General features: G+C 37.4%; 1 protein-coding gene across 11 annotated transcripts in view; it reads left to right on the top strand.

The window, feature by feature from the left end:
• The window catches only part of NBEA (neurobeachin), a 498,960-nt gene that overhangs the window by 198,180 nt on the left and 283,708 nt on the right, over positions 1-17,072 (top strand). For all 11 annotated transcript variants that reach the window (XM_054056357.1, XM_054056365.1, XM_054056384.1 and 8 more), the window contains one exon: positions 13,544-13,982. In XM_054056357.1, the coding sequence (XP_053912332.1) occupies positions 13,544-13,982 (439 nt within the window). The remainder of the gene's footprint in view (positions 1-13,543; positions 13,983-17,072) is intronic.

The following is a 17,072-nucleotide window of genomic DNA, read 5'->3' on the forward strand; positions in this document are numbered from 1 at the left end:
TTACTTCAAGTGTTTGTAAGTGGTAAAACAAGGATAATGTTTCTTTTACTGATAATCAAATATTGTTCATAAACTATATGTTATGTTATGATGATAAAGGAGAAAGAACACACCAGGGAGGATAAAATAAACTGGTGGTGTCCATGGCTACCATTTAACCATAAAAATGTTTATTTCTTTATAATGTTTTATGCACCTTTATTTTTTTCTTTATAAGCTGATGCATGGGAATGAGAAAAGTGTGTCTCTATTTGTAGATTTACTCCTTCTAATAAGTTTTTAAAAAATGCTTAGGTTTCTCCTCCTAGTTTTTGATAACATTAAAGGGACTTCTAAAATAGTCTGTGTTTAGTCAGACAAAGCAGAATTTGCAAAATGAGAAGAAAACTCCCTTTCTTTTCAATTTAAGTCATAATAGTATTACTGTTTGGAGTAATTTATTATCACTGTCTCAATGAAAACAGCAGATCATAACTATTCTCTTGCATCTGAAGCATGTCTGAGAAACACAGTCCTACAAAGGTCAGTGTTGCCAGACTTTTTTCTTTCTGTTCACAATACCAAGGAATTAGAATGATTTAGACTTTTGGGATGTCAAATGGCTCAGTTTCTCTGCATTTGTGAAGATTTCAAAATAGAGATTTTGAACCAAGAATTATTTAAATGCAAGAGCCTGTCAAGTGATCTAAAAAGTTGCCTCGCCTTAAAGACCTTTTGGTTTATCAAATCTCTTCATCACACCCAGCTGAAGAATAATTTTTCCATATAATTAAAATATGGAGGTGTAGTAAAGTTGGGAATAGCATTACAAATGTCTTTGCCAGAAGAGGAGAGTAGTTTTCAACTGACTAGTCATATGTGATAACAACATTTATGATTCTCACTACCTCTATGACTGTAGATATTGCAGTATGACCAAAAGCTCTGTACTAGATTTCCATATTTTATCTCAAAATCATCAGTCATATGTGAGTTGTGCTTTCTGGAAAATATCAATTGCGAATCAATGTTTGAGCTATTCATACTAGACTCCATTTGTAATAGGTGGAAAGAAGTTAGGGCACATTTAGGGTACAACTCGTCTGGCCTGCTTTAGAGATCTACTTAAGAGAGATAAATTGAGCACTAGAAATCCCAGTCTCTTTCCATTGACTGTTTATGTCATTGTAGACCTCTGCCTTGGTCAGATTAATCGCAGCTCCTTTGACTAGGCTTAACTGAACTCCAGATGTGAAACTTGCTTTGTGACAAAAGCTGGCATGAAATTCTTTGATCTCAGGCACTTAATCCAATCTAATGACATTATGTAACTTAGTAATATCCCTATCCCATAGATAGCTGTAATTTTTTACATATATGTTCATAGATAAGTAGTCTTCTTTGTGGCAACTACTTGTAGATAGTTTGAAAGTAGAAACTTTGTACCTGTCTAAACATTTATGTAATGTCTTCAACCTTTTTAAATTACAGCTACAAAATTGAAATAGTTTTAGCTGTGGTGTCAGGATTACTTAAGATAAGTATTCTCAATTCTGGTTGCTCTTGAAGCTATCCTTGCTGACCTTGAGGGTTTCTTGGACTGCTATCTTTTCAACAGTTCTTCCACATATCCACCAATGGAAAAGTGAGAAAAACTTTTTTACACCTCAGCTGGCAACCTGTTCATTATTAAGAACAAAATGAATGTTAACCAAACAATTGAAAGATATTTCTAGTAAAAATCTGACTTTCCCTTTAAAGTTATTCAGGAGTGGTTTGGAAATGAAAGCATTCTAACTGTGCAATTCACCTTATAACACACTGTGGACAGAAAATCAGTGAGAGATTATCACAAAATTTTATCAAAAAAGGATTGACTTTTCAACTCCCTTGGTATCACTGTCTGTATTTTTCTCAAAGCACTGTAAAAGAACAGATTTTGTAAAAGTATGTGCTGTGGATGAACTGAAAGCTATTGATTTTTTTTTTCTTGACAGAATGAACTATATTAAAAAGTGGCAGAAATAGTTCTTTTTCTTTGAAGACAGGGAAAGCATCAAGTTTTTCTGATCTCATAGATGTACATTTTCATGGGCAATGTACATTGCTACACTATTGTTTGTATTCCTAACGTAGCAGCCTATTTTAAAACTAAATATCTTGCATAAGGATAGAAGTCTAATTATACCAAGTGGACTAAAGGACTAATTTCTGTTGCCTTTGAAAATATCCTTTGCCTCCAGAAAGTCCTGTCAGAATTCATGGCTACATCTTCCTCAAAATCTATTTAAACACGTTTTCAAAAAAATGAGTAAAATGTTATAGGGGACGTGGATGGTAATAATGAGAATCGTAGAAGTCAAATTCTACTGAATTTATGCCTGCTGCTGCAAATCATCATGTTGCTTTCCTGATGAAAAATATGCTGCTTTTTCCAACTGCCTCTGAGAGAATTTGAAGATCATGAACTAGTAATAAATATAACTTGATCTAGTATTTATTGTCCAACATCAGCTACTTAAGTCATTGTCATGGTTTAACACCAGTTGGCAACTGAGCACCACATAGCTGCTCACTCACTACACTCCAATATCATGGGGAGAGAATTATTTAAGTAAAACTGAGAAAACTAGTGAGTTGAGCTAAAGATAGGTGGAGCAAGACATGCATGCAAGCAAAGCATAGCAAAACAAGGAATTAATTCACTACTACTCATAGACAGGCAAGTATTTAGCCATTTCCAGGAAAGCAGGTTACTTGAAAAGACAAAATACTCGAAATGTCTCTCACCTCTTTTTTCTTACCCCAGCTTTTTATGGCTTCACATGGGCTGGAATATCATAGAATCATAGAATCACGGAATCACAGAATGGTTTGAGTTGGAAGAGACCTTAAAGATCATGCTGTTCCAACCCCCTGTCATGGGCAGGGACACCTCCCACAGAATCAGCCTGCTCAAGACCCCATCCAACCTGGCCTTGAACACGTCCAAGGTTCGGGCATCCACAACTTCCCTGGGCAACTTCTTCCAGTGAAGAATTTCTTCCTAATGTCTAGTCTAAATCTTCCCCCTTCCAATCTAAAGTCATTCCTCTTCATTCTATCACTACATGCCCTAGTAAAAAGTCCCTCCTCAGCTTTCTTGTAGATCCCTTCAAGTACTGGAAGGTTGCTGTAAGATCTCCCTGGAGCCTTCTCTTCTCCAGGCTGAACAACCCTAACTTTCTCAGCCTGTCCTCATATCAGAGGTGTTCCATTTCTCTGATCATCTTTGTAGCCCTCCTCTGGACCCATTCCAACAGTTCCATATCCTTCTTATGTTGGGGATTCCAGAACTGGACACAATACTCCAGATGAGGTCTCACAAGAGTGGAGTAGAGGAGCAGAATCACCTCCCTTGACCTACTGGCCACACTTCTTTTGGTGCGGCCCAGGATACAGTTGGCTTTCTGGGCTGCGAGTATGCATTGCTGGCTCATGTCAAGCTTCTCATCAATGAGCACCCTGAGGTCCTTCTCCACAGAGCTACTCTCAATCATGTCATCCCCCATCCTGTACTGAAACTGCAGATTGTCCTGACCCAGGTGTAGGACCTTGCACTTGGCCTTGTTGAAGCTCATGAGATTCGCACAGGCCCACTTCTTCAGGTCCCTCTGGATGACATCCCATCCTTCTGTACATTTGACAACTGATGTCTGTCTGTACATTTGATTGGTACATTTGACAACTGTACCGATCAGCTTGGTTTCATCTGCAAACTTGCTGAGCGTGCACTCAATCTGTCTGTGTGTATTATCCATGAAAATATTAAACAGCAGTGGTCCCAGTACAGACCCCTGATCCACTAGTCACAAATCTCTGTCTGGATATCAAGCCATTGACTACTACTCTCTGAATGAGACCATGCAACCAATTCCTTGTCCACCAAAGAGTCCACCTATCAAATCCATATCTTTCTAATTTACAGACAAGGATGTTGTGGGGGACTGTGTCAGATACTTTACAGAAGTCAAGACAGATCACATCCATTGCTTTTCTCATGTCCACTGATGCAGTCACTCCATCATAGAAAGCCACTAGGTTGGTCAGGCAGGACTTGCCCTTGGCGAAGCCATGCTGGCTGTCTTGAATCGCCTCCCTGTTCTCCATGTGCTTTAGCATAGCTTCTAGGAGCATCTGTTTCGTGGTCTTTCCAGGCACAGAGCTGAGGCTGACAGGGCAGTAGTTCCCAGGGTCATCTTTTCTACTCTTTATAAAAATCGGCACAGTATTGCCCTTCATCCAGTCACCAGGGATTTCCCCTAACTGCTCTGACTTTTTATATATCACAGGGAGTGGCTTGGCCACCACATCAGCCAATTCCCTCAGTACTCTGTGGTGCATCTCATCAGGTCCCATAGACTTTTATATGTTTTGGTTCCTCACGTGCTCACGAACCCGATCCTCCTCTACAGTGGGACAGCCTATAATTCCCTGGTCCCTATCTTGCTGGGATGAGGAAGATGATCCCCAGGAGGGAGGAGGAGAGTGGTTGCTAGTGAAGATGGAGGCAAAAATTTGTTGAGCACTTCAGTCTTCTCCTTGTCTATGTATACAAGGTCATCATTTTCGTCCATCAGTGGGGTTATGCTTTCTTTAATCTTCCTTTTCTGGTTCACGTACGTATAGAAGCCCTTCTTGTTATTCTTTGCTTCCCTGGCCAAGTTCAGCTCCAGCTGCACCTCGGCCATCCTGACCCCTTCTCTACATAACTGGGCAGCGTCCCTGTACTCTTCCCAGTTTACCTGTCCCTGCTTGCACTGCCTGTGCCGTTCCCTCTTGCTCTTCAGTTTGACCAGCAGGTCTTGACTCAGCCACTCTGGTCTCTTACCTTCCTTGCCTGATTTCTTACATCTGGACACTGAGTGCTCTTGCTCTCTATAGAAATCATTGCTAAATATCTGCCAGCTCCTTTCTACTCCCTTGTCCCTGAGGACCATCACCCAGGGAACCCTACTGACTAACTCCTTGAAGCTCCTCCTGCCAAGTCTGTCCATTCTGATCAGTCTGTAGCCATCGATAGCCACACTCCAGTCACGGGATTCTTCCCACCAGGTTTCAGTAACAGCAATCAGGTCATAGATTTCTAGTAGCACAGTAGCTTCCGACTTCTCTTGTCTGTTGCCCAGGCTGAGTGCATTTATGTAGAGGCACTTCATCTGGGCTTTTGGCTGTATCACTCTCCTAGTGGAGCACACCTTATTTCGCTTAAGGTGTTCCATGGAAGTTTCCTTGTTGACTCTTACTACCACAGGAGCGCCCCTGCCCTCTTCCCACCTCCCCCCCCCTCGCCCATCTCCACAAGACTTCAACCGTGATGCAGCATCCCCAGCATGCCCAGGACAACAGGTTGAGGGCCCATACGAACACCCTGTCTCTCTAAGCATAGTGTGTCCTCCCACAGCATGCAAGCCTGATATTATCCCCCTCCCCATTCGCATCTAGCTTAAAGCCCTGTCAATGAGCACTGTGAGCTTCTGAGCAAAGACCGTCTTTCCCCTTCAAGAAAGGTGGCTCTCATTTGATGCCTGGTGCCATGTAGGCCATCCCATTGTCAAAAAAACCAAAGTCGTTACGGTGACACCAGCCATGTATTAATAAGACTGCCCGTTTGGCCCTTCCAATGTCACTGCCCGCAACTAGAAGGAGGGAGGAAAAAAATCACCTGGGTTCCAGATTCTCTCAGTAGCCATCCCAAAGCCCTGAAGTCTCTTTTGATCATCCCTGGGCTACATACTGCAGCTTCTTCACCACCCACATGGAAGAGCAGTAATGGGCAGTAGTCTGAGGGCTATACCAGATCCGGGAGTTTCCTAGCAATATCCCTAACACGGACTCCTAAGAGGCAGCAGACTTCCCTATGAGTAGGGTCTACTTGACATATTGGACCCTCTGTTCTACTCAGCAGGCAGTCTTCTAGAATTATGACTTGCTTTTTCTTCCTTGTGGAGGTTGTAGTACTATGGAATGTGTGTTGTTCTGGTCTTGGCCCCTGCTCTGATGTAGATGGATCAGCACCCACGTTGTCCACTGATTGATCCTCCACAGGTAGAGCCTTGTATCTATTGTGCAGAGGCACCTGGGGAGGTGTGGGCAAGCAGGGGGTTCATTTCCTGCCCCGTTGGTGGACTTGCTTCCATGGTCTTTGGTCAGTAAGAGTCAGCTGTCCCAGATGCATCCCTTCCCAACTTCTTGTGCACCCTGATCCTGCTCTCTGGTGGGGTAGCATGAGAAGAACAAAAGACTTTGAGGCTATGTAAGCACTGCTCAACAATAACTAGAAAATAAAATCCCCATGTTATCAAAACTGTTTTCAGCATGAATAGAAAACACAGTCCCATACAAGCTACTATGGAAAAAGTTAACTCTGTCCCAGTCAAAACCAGCACAAAAGATAGGATTGCTCATATATTTCATTATGAATTTGTTTTTCACTATGTATGCATGAAGCAGTTGTTGTGGCTTTTTTTTGTAAAGTAACATTAAAAATGACTTTCATTTGTTTGTACAAATTACAGATGATTTAAAAAGTACCTTCATTTTTCAAAGTAGTGCTTAATATAAAACAATTTTAGTGAAAGTTTCATCACCTCTGTGGAACATAACTGTGTGCGTCACTGTTAAATTTTGTGGCTGGATAGTGTAACCTAGATGACAGATTTTTTATTTATTACTTTTGCAAGAAATTTCTAATCACAGAAACATTTTTCTCAGAGTGAGTCAGAAATACAGATATCACAAATTACTGCCAACTGATCTATTTTTTCCATTATGTGCTGTCTAAGTTTACACAAGACAAAAATAAAAAATAAAAATATGCAAACTGACAGAAATTAAGAAAGTTCACCTGGAAAAAAAAAGCATACTATCATATTGTATTTGTTTTCTGTAAACAGCTTGCTTTATACTCTGAAGTTGACATTTCTTTAAAACAACTTTTCATTTTCTTAAATGTACTTTTTGAAAGTCTTTTCTTAGTTAATGTCTTGGTAATGCATTGAATTTCCTTCAGCAACCAGATAATCAATCAGACTGACATACAGATGTCTTATCTATCAAGCACTCAGTGGAAGTGGTTTGATTAGTAAGGAAGAATCAAGACATTGATTAAATACATTGCCTAAACAGATCAAGAGTTACGTCAGTCATAAGTGGCTCTTTTTCTTTGGTCAAGGTACAAGGAGCTGCCCTGCATGCATGCCTGAGTGCAGGAGTGATAGTGGGAAAAGAAACAAGTGATAATAGTTTTGAGGAATTTGAGCAAGTAGAAGCTAATTTCCAGTGAGCAAAAAGAGAAGATGTGCACTCACAGATGTCCAACTGTGAAAAATGGCTGATGATAACTGTCCTCTGCTGTGCAGGCTTTTCATAACTTCCCAACTTGATTTCCGCACCTCAAGCCTCTCCTTCATTTCTCTCTCATTTCAGGGTCTCTCTGTTTTTCCTATACCAGAGCTACAACCTTCTTCCTCACAAATCCACTCTGGCTAGAGGGAATTCCCAAGCCTCCATCTTAAATCTCTTATCTCAAGATCTATGCCTTTTTGATTGCCAAGACACTTCAGAGTCTTCCATGTCTGACCTCCCCCAGTCTCTTGGTTTTGAGCTGTGCTCCCCCTGCCCTTCAGCTGTTCATGTTGCAGCCCTCGAGTATCCTTGCTTGTGGCTTTCACTGTTCCCAGCCAGACTCTGCCATGGCACGCACTCTACTTCCACGTCTTTATGTGCACTCGTTACTGGTGCTCTGTTAGGCAGACAACTGATTCTGTGCTGTTGCATTGCTGTCCTTGCAAAAGCAACAGACCAGCTTTTAGTCTGGCAGGAATTTCAGAAACCAGGATAAATGCTTTGGCTAAATAGCAGATGGACGCTGAAGGCAAGCTGCATTTATCAATCATTTCCCTAGATGAAAGCCTGGTAATGCAATAGTGACAAGTAGTAACCCTGAGCCAGGCTCTTTTTCCTTGCTTTTTTATAATTCAGTTGACAAAGAAGCTTGTGTAAAATTAAGTTTTGAAACAGCAAAGTATTTCTGCAGAATAAAAGTCAGTGTTGCTCAGATAACGTTGCCTCAGAAATAAGAGAACCTCAGGAACTCCCTTAGTGGGGCACCAGCAAATTTGCCTGTTAATGCCTCGTTCTTACATGAAGAGTGCTACTTCCAGTCTGGCAAAATGAGTATATGTTATGTGGTTGGATCATGACAATGATCACTACTCAGTGAGTTTTTACTCTTCTCTCTTTGTAGCTTTCACATAGAAATAGAAATGCCAACAAGAGGAAAGGTCCTCGGTGTATACAGAGCAGCTCGATGTATTTTAGGGTGATTCTTTTCACTGTTGTGCATCTGAGGTTGTTTCCATTGCAACTCCATTCTTGGTTACTCCTTTCAGTATACTTTCACATCAGCGCTTATTACTCTGATTCTGTCCCCATACTTAGTTGCTCATCTCAGTTTATTTGTGCTGCTTCTCATATATGAAAACTAGTAGACTGATGGTTCTAGGAAGATTTTTTTTTCTTCACTCTCTCTTTATAGCCCAGAGCTTGGGAATTGATTGGTTGACTCTGCCTCCAATGAAGGAATCTATAATATCTCTGACTGGTTGGTTTGAAAGCATTTTCAGTTTGTACTGTACTGTCTTTGAAAGTTTGTAGAATACTACAAAGGAGTTTACAAAATACAGATAATAAGGTTATTACCAGTGCCTTAAGATAGCCGTACAGAAAACAGCTCACAAATTTTCCAGTGCATGTGCGGACTGAAAGGTGGCAGCAACTCCTAGATCAAAATTACCCCAAACTTTCCATAAGCAAATGTTGCTATATTGTTTGCAGCAAAATTTTGACAATGATTTGAAATGGTGTGACTTTCAAATAAATTTTCAGCCATATTTTAAGGATTTAAAACTGATAACTTTTATACTTTTTAGATTTTTAAATTTTCACCTGATTTTTAGATGATAGAGGGGATTAGTGAAATGAAAAACAAAAAAAGACCACAGGAACACACACACATTGTTTCCATTTTTTAAAAGTAACTAAAGATTAAAAGCAGGATATTTTGTGTTGTCGTTTTTTTTATAATGGCACTATATCATTGCTGCAGATATTAAACGTCTCATGATTGGGAGGGGCGGATGTGTGTCTTTCAAGCGTATGGAAGCAGTGCAAGAGCTATTTAGGTAACTCAGTAGGTTAAAACAATTGCAATACACTTCATAAATCACAAGCAAACAAGATATTTTAGGGAACGAGTGTGATGGATGAGGTCACCAGATATACAGTATGTCATTTAGTTAACTTAAGGCCATACTTTTCCCATAATGTAGTAGATGAACTCATTAGTTACAATGAAAAACAGTAAGAAGGAGGCATCTGGCTTCCAACTGCCTGTTTCTGACAGGGTTAAGATTGCTAGATCTAGTAATGTTTCTGCTTTTTCTACTGACATGGCCTTCTGCTGCAGAAAACTGATGAGGTTTGCTGAAAATTTACAGGCTTACTGTCACAATGTTATAACATAGACAGATGCAATAAGTTATATTTTTGCTTCTGTTCATGTTTATAATTTTGCTAAATTGTTTTGAGTATTTAGGATTTTTAAAAAAGCATACGTGTTACTGGTTTAAGATTTCCTAAATAACATTGTGAAGCAATGTTCTCTATTCCTGAATTGTAAAGGCAACAGAAGTGCAATGACACAGTATAAATGAATAAAACTTGTGGATATGCAGTGTTGTCATTAAAACTGGTTGGGTTTTCTAACCCATGCTTAGGAGTCTAAAATTTACTTAATATTGTAGCAATAATAAGTCTAATCCTGAGGGTCCTATAATACATCATCTTAGACATACTTATCTCAATTTTGCAAATACTAACTTGCTATTTTTCTTGTTGAGAAAGTAACTCTTAAGAGGCAGTTATTAAGCAATTTTATCTGTTTTGAGTTTGTTTGCATTTGATTTACCAGAAGTAAATTGGACCTTTTAAATTCTTACTAATTTAGCTTTCTTGATGCTTTCAAAATGAGAGTTAATGCATTGGATTTAGGTAACTTTTAGAGATTGTTATTCGGTTTGATAAATCAGACTCAGCCTTATTGACTTAGTTCAGCATATTCATATTAGGTACTGGAGACACAGTAAGAAATGTAAAGATACAAGTCTGGTTTTTGTGGATATCAACTATCCATATACTTACCTGTATATAGAATAACTCCTCTTGATATTGTTTGCCTAAATCATTTCATATATATAGTATGTCATACCTAAATTCTGTATCCAAAAAATTGATTTTCCTTCCATTTTTAACTTTAAATGGCTCAGTCCTCTAGGCATTTTGTTCTCATCTGGGAACAAAGGATTACAAGACACCTGCTGAATAATTACAATCCTAATTATAGAGTCTTGAAATTAGTTCTAATTTTTTAATTTGCTATCTTAACTGGAAGGATATTCCAGAGGAAACTTAATTCCTTAGTGATGGCAGTCACTTCTCAATCTAAATGTGTTCCTGGTTCATTTGCACTCAGTTTTTCCTGTGCCAACTCTTTCATTTAACTTAAATCCTTTTTCTGGGATTTGCATCCTGAAAATATATGTATAATAGCTGTTGTTAGTGTTAGTTTGGCTAGACTGTATCAGCCAAATTCTGTTTTTCTTCATAGTCACTGTGGATAGCGGGCACTTCCATCTTCCTCACATATAACAGTGTACACAGTATTCAATAATGAGCTCTATCCATGCCTTCTCTAATGCTTTTTATACTTATCTCTTGCAGGGACTATTCCTTCAGAAAAGTTTTGAATCACAGATATCTTTTCCACAGCAGTGTTGTATTGGTAACAGAATAATTACCGAGTGACTGATATATACAGATCCTTCGCTTCAGTCATTTCCAGTTGATGAATTCCAATAATAATGCCAACCTTTGTGCTGGTCACTGGATGCATAGTTTTTCACTGCTAGATGTGATTTGCAGTTCTGGCGTTATTCCTTCTTATAATCATCGTTCTGTACACCAATTGTACCTTGTAACTTTGTCATTGTCAAATTTCTCCAGCATTTTTACTTTTTCACCTGTAATCTTTATTAAAGTTTTAAGAGATTACTCCCATAGTAATTTTCCTCAATTTGATTTTTTTTCTTTCAGAACTATTTGATGTCTACTTCTTAGCCAGTTTCATTTCCTACCTTCTATGATTGTCCGTGTTCTCTTGACTAAATTACTGTTTGTTATAACAACCCCAGCTTTGCTGAATTTTACTACATTTGGCCTTATTTTCTTTGAGCAATAAATTCTTTAAAAGCACTTTTAGCAAAGGTGTTTGTAATCAGTCTCATTCCATTCCATTACTATTCTTTACTCCAAAATGAATCCTGAAATCTCACTTACTGTTGAAGGCTGGTAGTTGTCCAGATAATTTGTTACTTTTTTCCGAAAAAGGAAAACAATGAGTGATATTTTCCAGACGTGTGTTGCTATTTCCTCTTACCTGTTTAGCAAAAGTACTTGCTACTAGACCAGTAATTTCACAGACTGTTTCTTTCAAAGTTGGCTTGGAGTCAGTGCATTCCCATTATTTTAATACATTAAAATCTTTCTTCTGGTTTAGTTACGGTATTTGAATTTCCACAACCACATTTCCGTTAGCTTTACCATCTTTAGTTTTGTGTTAAGCATTGTTGACAAGGAAAATTGAGTTTAGGTGTACTCTTAACTTCATCATGTTGTGGATCGTCTTCTTTTTTTAGTGTCCTCTTTTCATTTACATAAGAATTGAACTTTATGCTATTTTACTTGTCATACAAGGGCAACAATCTGCTTGACTGGCAATCTAGTCCTACTCTTCCTTTCAACTGAGAAGTGTTGCCTTTGTATCATTCTGTGGATCAGATGTCTTTCTGTGCCTAATATAGGCAGTACTAAGTAGATATAGATTTTTTTACTTCCTGACTTGGCAGACACTAAGTGCATTTTATACAACTCATAAATCCAGTTTCTACTTCCTGTTTCACAAAGCAAGGCTCATATATGTTTGATAAGATGTGCTTAAGGCACTTAGGAGAAGGAGGAGAAAGAAGGGAAATGGCTTCAGCATTTATGGCAGAAAACAATGCTTATTATAATGGGTTATTCTGCTTTGTATTTTTAAAAGCCTCTTGTGTTCTATCAATATCTGTCTGTTAATGGTTGTACACATGAAGAGTTTTACACTACCATTAGTTCAAACACATCAATAATCTCATATAGATTTTTTTAATGCACATATGCATACACATGCTCATGTGGTAAATATGTAGATATTTTACACCTGCCTATATCAAACAGATGGTAGTAAGTTATATGTTACATTGCTGGAGGACATTTGGTTTGGAATAGGCAGAAAAGCAAAGCTTCATGTAAATATGTTGTAAATATTTCCCATAATATCGAAACTGTTATATCAGAACCAAAAAAAACCAAAAAAAACCCTCAAACAAACAAACAAACAAACAAAAATTTTTCCTAATTTGTACACAGGCCAGCTAAATTTTATAATCAAGGCAAGTGATCAGATGAAAACAAGGTAGTTTGACAATAAATTAAAACATCAATTTGAGTGCAAGCTTTTTGTCATTAAAAATAGACACAGTCTGCTGCTCTAAAAAAAATGTAACCAAAGCTATGAATATGGAAGTTGTTCACAGCTCTAGCTAACTTTTTACTGAGCATAGGAAATTGATCCTATTTAGTGAAGTTGTTGTGTCTGTTTCACTTAAGTAATTAATAGAGGTACACTTTTCTCAGTTACAAGATGTTGTAGAGCTGGAAATGTTCCAACCTCAACAGATTTCACTTGCTCATCTCTATAAAGCTGTGTTCATTTTGTTCTTAACATTTGAAAGAAAAGATTACAAAATTTTACCTTTAGTGGTGAAGGGGAAATTATCTAAAGAATGAATAATAACACTTCTTTTTTGTATGTTTATAAATAAATTTGGATTCAATTTAATGCTATGTGTGTGAAAATCTGTATAATATAAATTTTAATCAAAGATAAAGCAAACAAAAGGTCTAGCAGTTTTCTTTTGAATGGAAGCTTAATATTTGTTGACAGCAATAAAAAGACTAAATTTTATAGTAATCCTAAAGCATAAGTGATTGCATATTTCTCTTCCAGCAAACAGGTCATACAAATAAGAAGTCAATAGGTTATAATTTTAGGGTTTTTTTTTTTCTGACAGTATTGTGCTATTTGATTATAGTGTGAGCAGTGGGTTGTAATCTCTAAAGGTCACTGAGCTTGCATAACGTAACTCTGGGCTCCCTCTTCCAAACAAACAGCTTGGAATATATGCCAAATAGCTGTTAAAAGCAAAATGTTTTGTATGTAGGATGAGTTTTTAAGGTGTAAATTACTAGGATTTGTGGATTTTCTAACACTTAATTTTTGTCTTGTAAAACTCCATGATCATATCTTTAGGAGTAAAAAAATCGAACCAAGTTATAAATATTGTTCATAATCTCTATTTCACTACAGAAACACCAACTGTATTTCCAGAAAATATCAAAGATAAAGAAACACCAACACCAGTTGAAGATATTCAGCTGGAAAGCTCTATTCCTCATACAGATTCTGGAATAGGAGATGAACAGATGCCGAATATTTTGAATGGGACAGATTTGGAGACCAGTACAGGCCCCGATGCTATGAGCGAGCTCTTGTCTACTTTGTCTTCAGAAGTGAAGAAGTCTCAAGAGAGCTTAACAGAAAGCCCCAGTGAAATCTTGAAGCCAGCATCGTCAATATCCAGTATCAGCCAAAGTAAAGGCATTAATGTCAAAGAAATACTGAAAAGTCTTGTGGCAGCCCCTGTTGAAATTGCAGAATGTGGTCCGGATCCGATCCCTTACCCAGATCCTGCACTGAAGAGAGAAGCTCATGCTATTCTTCCCATGCAGTTTCACTCATTTGACAGGTATATGGTTGGATTCATTATTTCATATTGATGTTATTCAGTAATTTGGAGGATTTTTTTTTTAGTTACTCTTCTATTGATTTGTATTAGAGTACATTAAAAAGCAGCTGCATTGTTACCAAAACAGACTGTATAGTGCAGACAAAGGTAATTCACCTTGGTTTTCTCTGTCAGCAGCAAATAAAACTCTACAAGGTACTTGGAAAACAAGCCTGTTGTAAAGAAATATTTTTGCAATAAAATCTTTTTTTCCTTTAAAACAGCATTTTAATGAGGAAGAGGAGGGGTAATTGCTGATATAGAACAGACTAACTGTGCAGAAATTCAGTCAAAAAATCTTTCAAAGGCTTAAATCTTAATTGGATCCATCATTTCACTGTTTTCTGATTCTGGAATGCTTTAACCATGGCAAATTGTTTGCATGGTCATGGTGGAAACCACTTTTCTTTTAGGTCTTTAAAAAACAAATACATTCGAAAGTTAGTACTTAAAAATAAACTGCTGAACATTTCCACAGAGTGTCCTTTGTTTCTTTTTTTTTAGGCTTTAGCTTCTAATGAATATACTTTCCTTTAAATGTCCAGTCCATCTCAGTTATCCTGAATATTGTTGAACAGAAGTTGTGATAAAATGTGCAATCAACAACATCCTTCCAGAAGAAGGGCAGCCTATCCATTATGAGCTCAGTCTTAACCTGTGCAAAGAGCTAACTAACTCTTATGCCTGTTGATGTTGTCATGCTGATTTTCTAGTGTGACAAAGTCCCTGCAGTTTCTTCAAAGAAATGTTCTAAAAAGGTAAAAAGTGGAATAAAGGCTTAACTCAGAGATAGGGTAAAACCATGTCTCAAAATTTTAAGCAAAGTTGTAGAAATATATTAAGTAATCATGCAGGTGGAGGAAAGAGAAAAAATAAAACAAGAAAATGGCTATTTTGTGATTTATTATAAAAATCCATTTGCATTTACAGAAAACCTGCAAAAATGTCACAAATGTCTTCATTAAAGTCTTAAGAAAAACAATATGCAATCAGTATTTTCAGTGTAACGTGCAAGAAGATACATGAGAATTTTAGGGTTAAACTGAAAGGGCGCTTTTACATAGGAATTGCACAGAAAGTCTAATGCTTTTTTGTCTGTATATATATTAGTATGTAGGCTGCTTTTCTGAAATAATTCAATAAACAAACATTCTGTTACACAGATAGTATCTGTGGTAACAAAGAAGATTGGATCAAGACAGGAAAAGTGAAATGTGCTTTAGAAACAATGAACATAACCCTTTCTAATAATATTTTAGATCCTAAAGCTGTTTCAGAGAAAAGGTCATTTGGCAAATGTTTCATTAAAAGCTTTTTTTTATTTTGCTCTTCAGCCTGCATATTTTGATTTTAGACTGATTTCAATGTGAAATGAAAAATATTTTCTTTTCTTATATGGTTAGGAATTTTTACTTAATGCCCTGTGATGCGCTATCACCTTCCAGAATTAATTCCTGTACCTTAAACAGTACAGAAAATTGTGCTGTGTGTAGAATTAATAGCACCTAGCTGTAATCACCAAAAGGTTGTTTTAGTTGAACCTTAGCTAGGTTTCTACCTTGGACAATTAAGAAAAGTTCTTCATTCAGGAGGTTATGATTGATGCATAAAATGCTAGACATCTAAATTGAAATGGAGCATATCACCTCATGAGATGTCTTTGTTGTTGATATTGGGAACAACATCATGAAGACTGAAGAGGTGAGTTTTATTCTGCATTTCTAAAATATAGTTTTATAAAAAAAAAAAATGACCAAAACATTAAAAACTAACAGGCTGCAGCTGGTTGGTTATGAACTGTATTTAGTGTTAGCACCTACATTAGATTCTTCTTGCAGCAATGTGACTGCCTGGACATTTTGAACATCATTATTAGTGGTTGCTAATGTGTTATTATGGAATTATTTGAGACATGCCTTATGTCTAGAGCTTATGGATTTTGATAGACATTTCAAACTTACTAAGTTTATTTAGCAGCCCAGAGGGTTTTTGTGGTAGGTTTTTTCTCTGACCTGATACCCTGCTGACCAAATTATGATTCTGTAATTTACTGTACAAAGTGTACAGGTAGATTTGTAGCTTGGCAGCGTGTGTTGGGCCATGTCAGTCCTTGGCATTGTTTACCACTTCTTTTGCTGAAGATTTAATGGTTGAAGTTGAAGCAAAAGACTCATTTGTATCAATTTAGTTGGGATATTTTGTTTGTTTCAATAGATCATGTTGCTATTTGATTTTGGTGAGTGAGGCAGGTCATGCTTTTTAATACAACCAAAACTGGCAGGTTCAGACAGGCGCTTCAGGAAGTGCTAAATTCTTACCTAGGATTAGTTTTGTTGAACCATGGGCATTTTACTGAAAATACTAATATATTTAGCCCACAAGACCTCAAGAGGCTGGTTGCACCTCGTAGCTGTGCTACTGAATGGTGACCATTAGTCAGGCAAACACTTCTCTGTGTACTTTGCTCGTGATTTCCAAGTATTCACTTGACTACGGTGGCGGTGTTTGGAGGCAAGAGATGAGTGGCGTTGTTACTTTTCTTTTTCAAATTACAAAGGAGAAGCAGATTGAGTTCCTGACCCTATAACTTTTCATGGGGAGTGAAGTGAAGGTCAAGAAGGAAAAAGCTTGACGAGCATATTGAATTAATATTAGAATTAATTAAAATACTGTGAAAGCAACATAACTTTTAGCTTGTTGTGGTTTATAAACATTTTGTGTTGTCTGTAGTATCCCATTTATCATTGAAAAACTGAAAAAAATCCCAGCACAATTGTTTTTCCATGCTTTTCCATGTGTATTTTTTTAAAAGCTAATGCAATGCCTGTGGACTATTTCTATAGGATCTTCTGTTGCTCTAGTTTATGCAGCTTTTAGTACTTCACTGAGAAATGTGACTGTTGGTCATGTTTGTTCTCTCTGGGGAGAAACATGAGCAATGGAGTGTATTGTTTTGTCAGGTTTTATTTGTTTCAGTTTTTAAAAAATGTACAGAGTGATTCCATATTTATAAGCAAATCAAGGTTAGAGAAATGTATTTTTTACCTTAAT

This window comes from Cuculus canorus, chromosome 1 (genome assembly GCF_017976375.1).
Source record: "Cuculus canorus isolate bCucCan1 chromosome 1, bCucCan1.pri, whole genome shotgun sequence".
Lineage (NCBI taxonomy): Eukaryota > Metazoa > Chordata > Aves > Cuculiformes > Cuculidae > Cuculus > Cuculus canorus.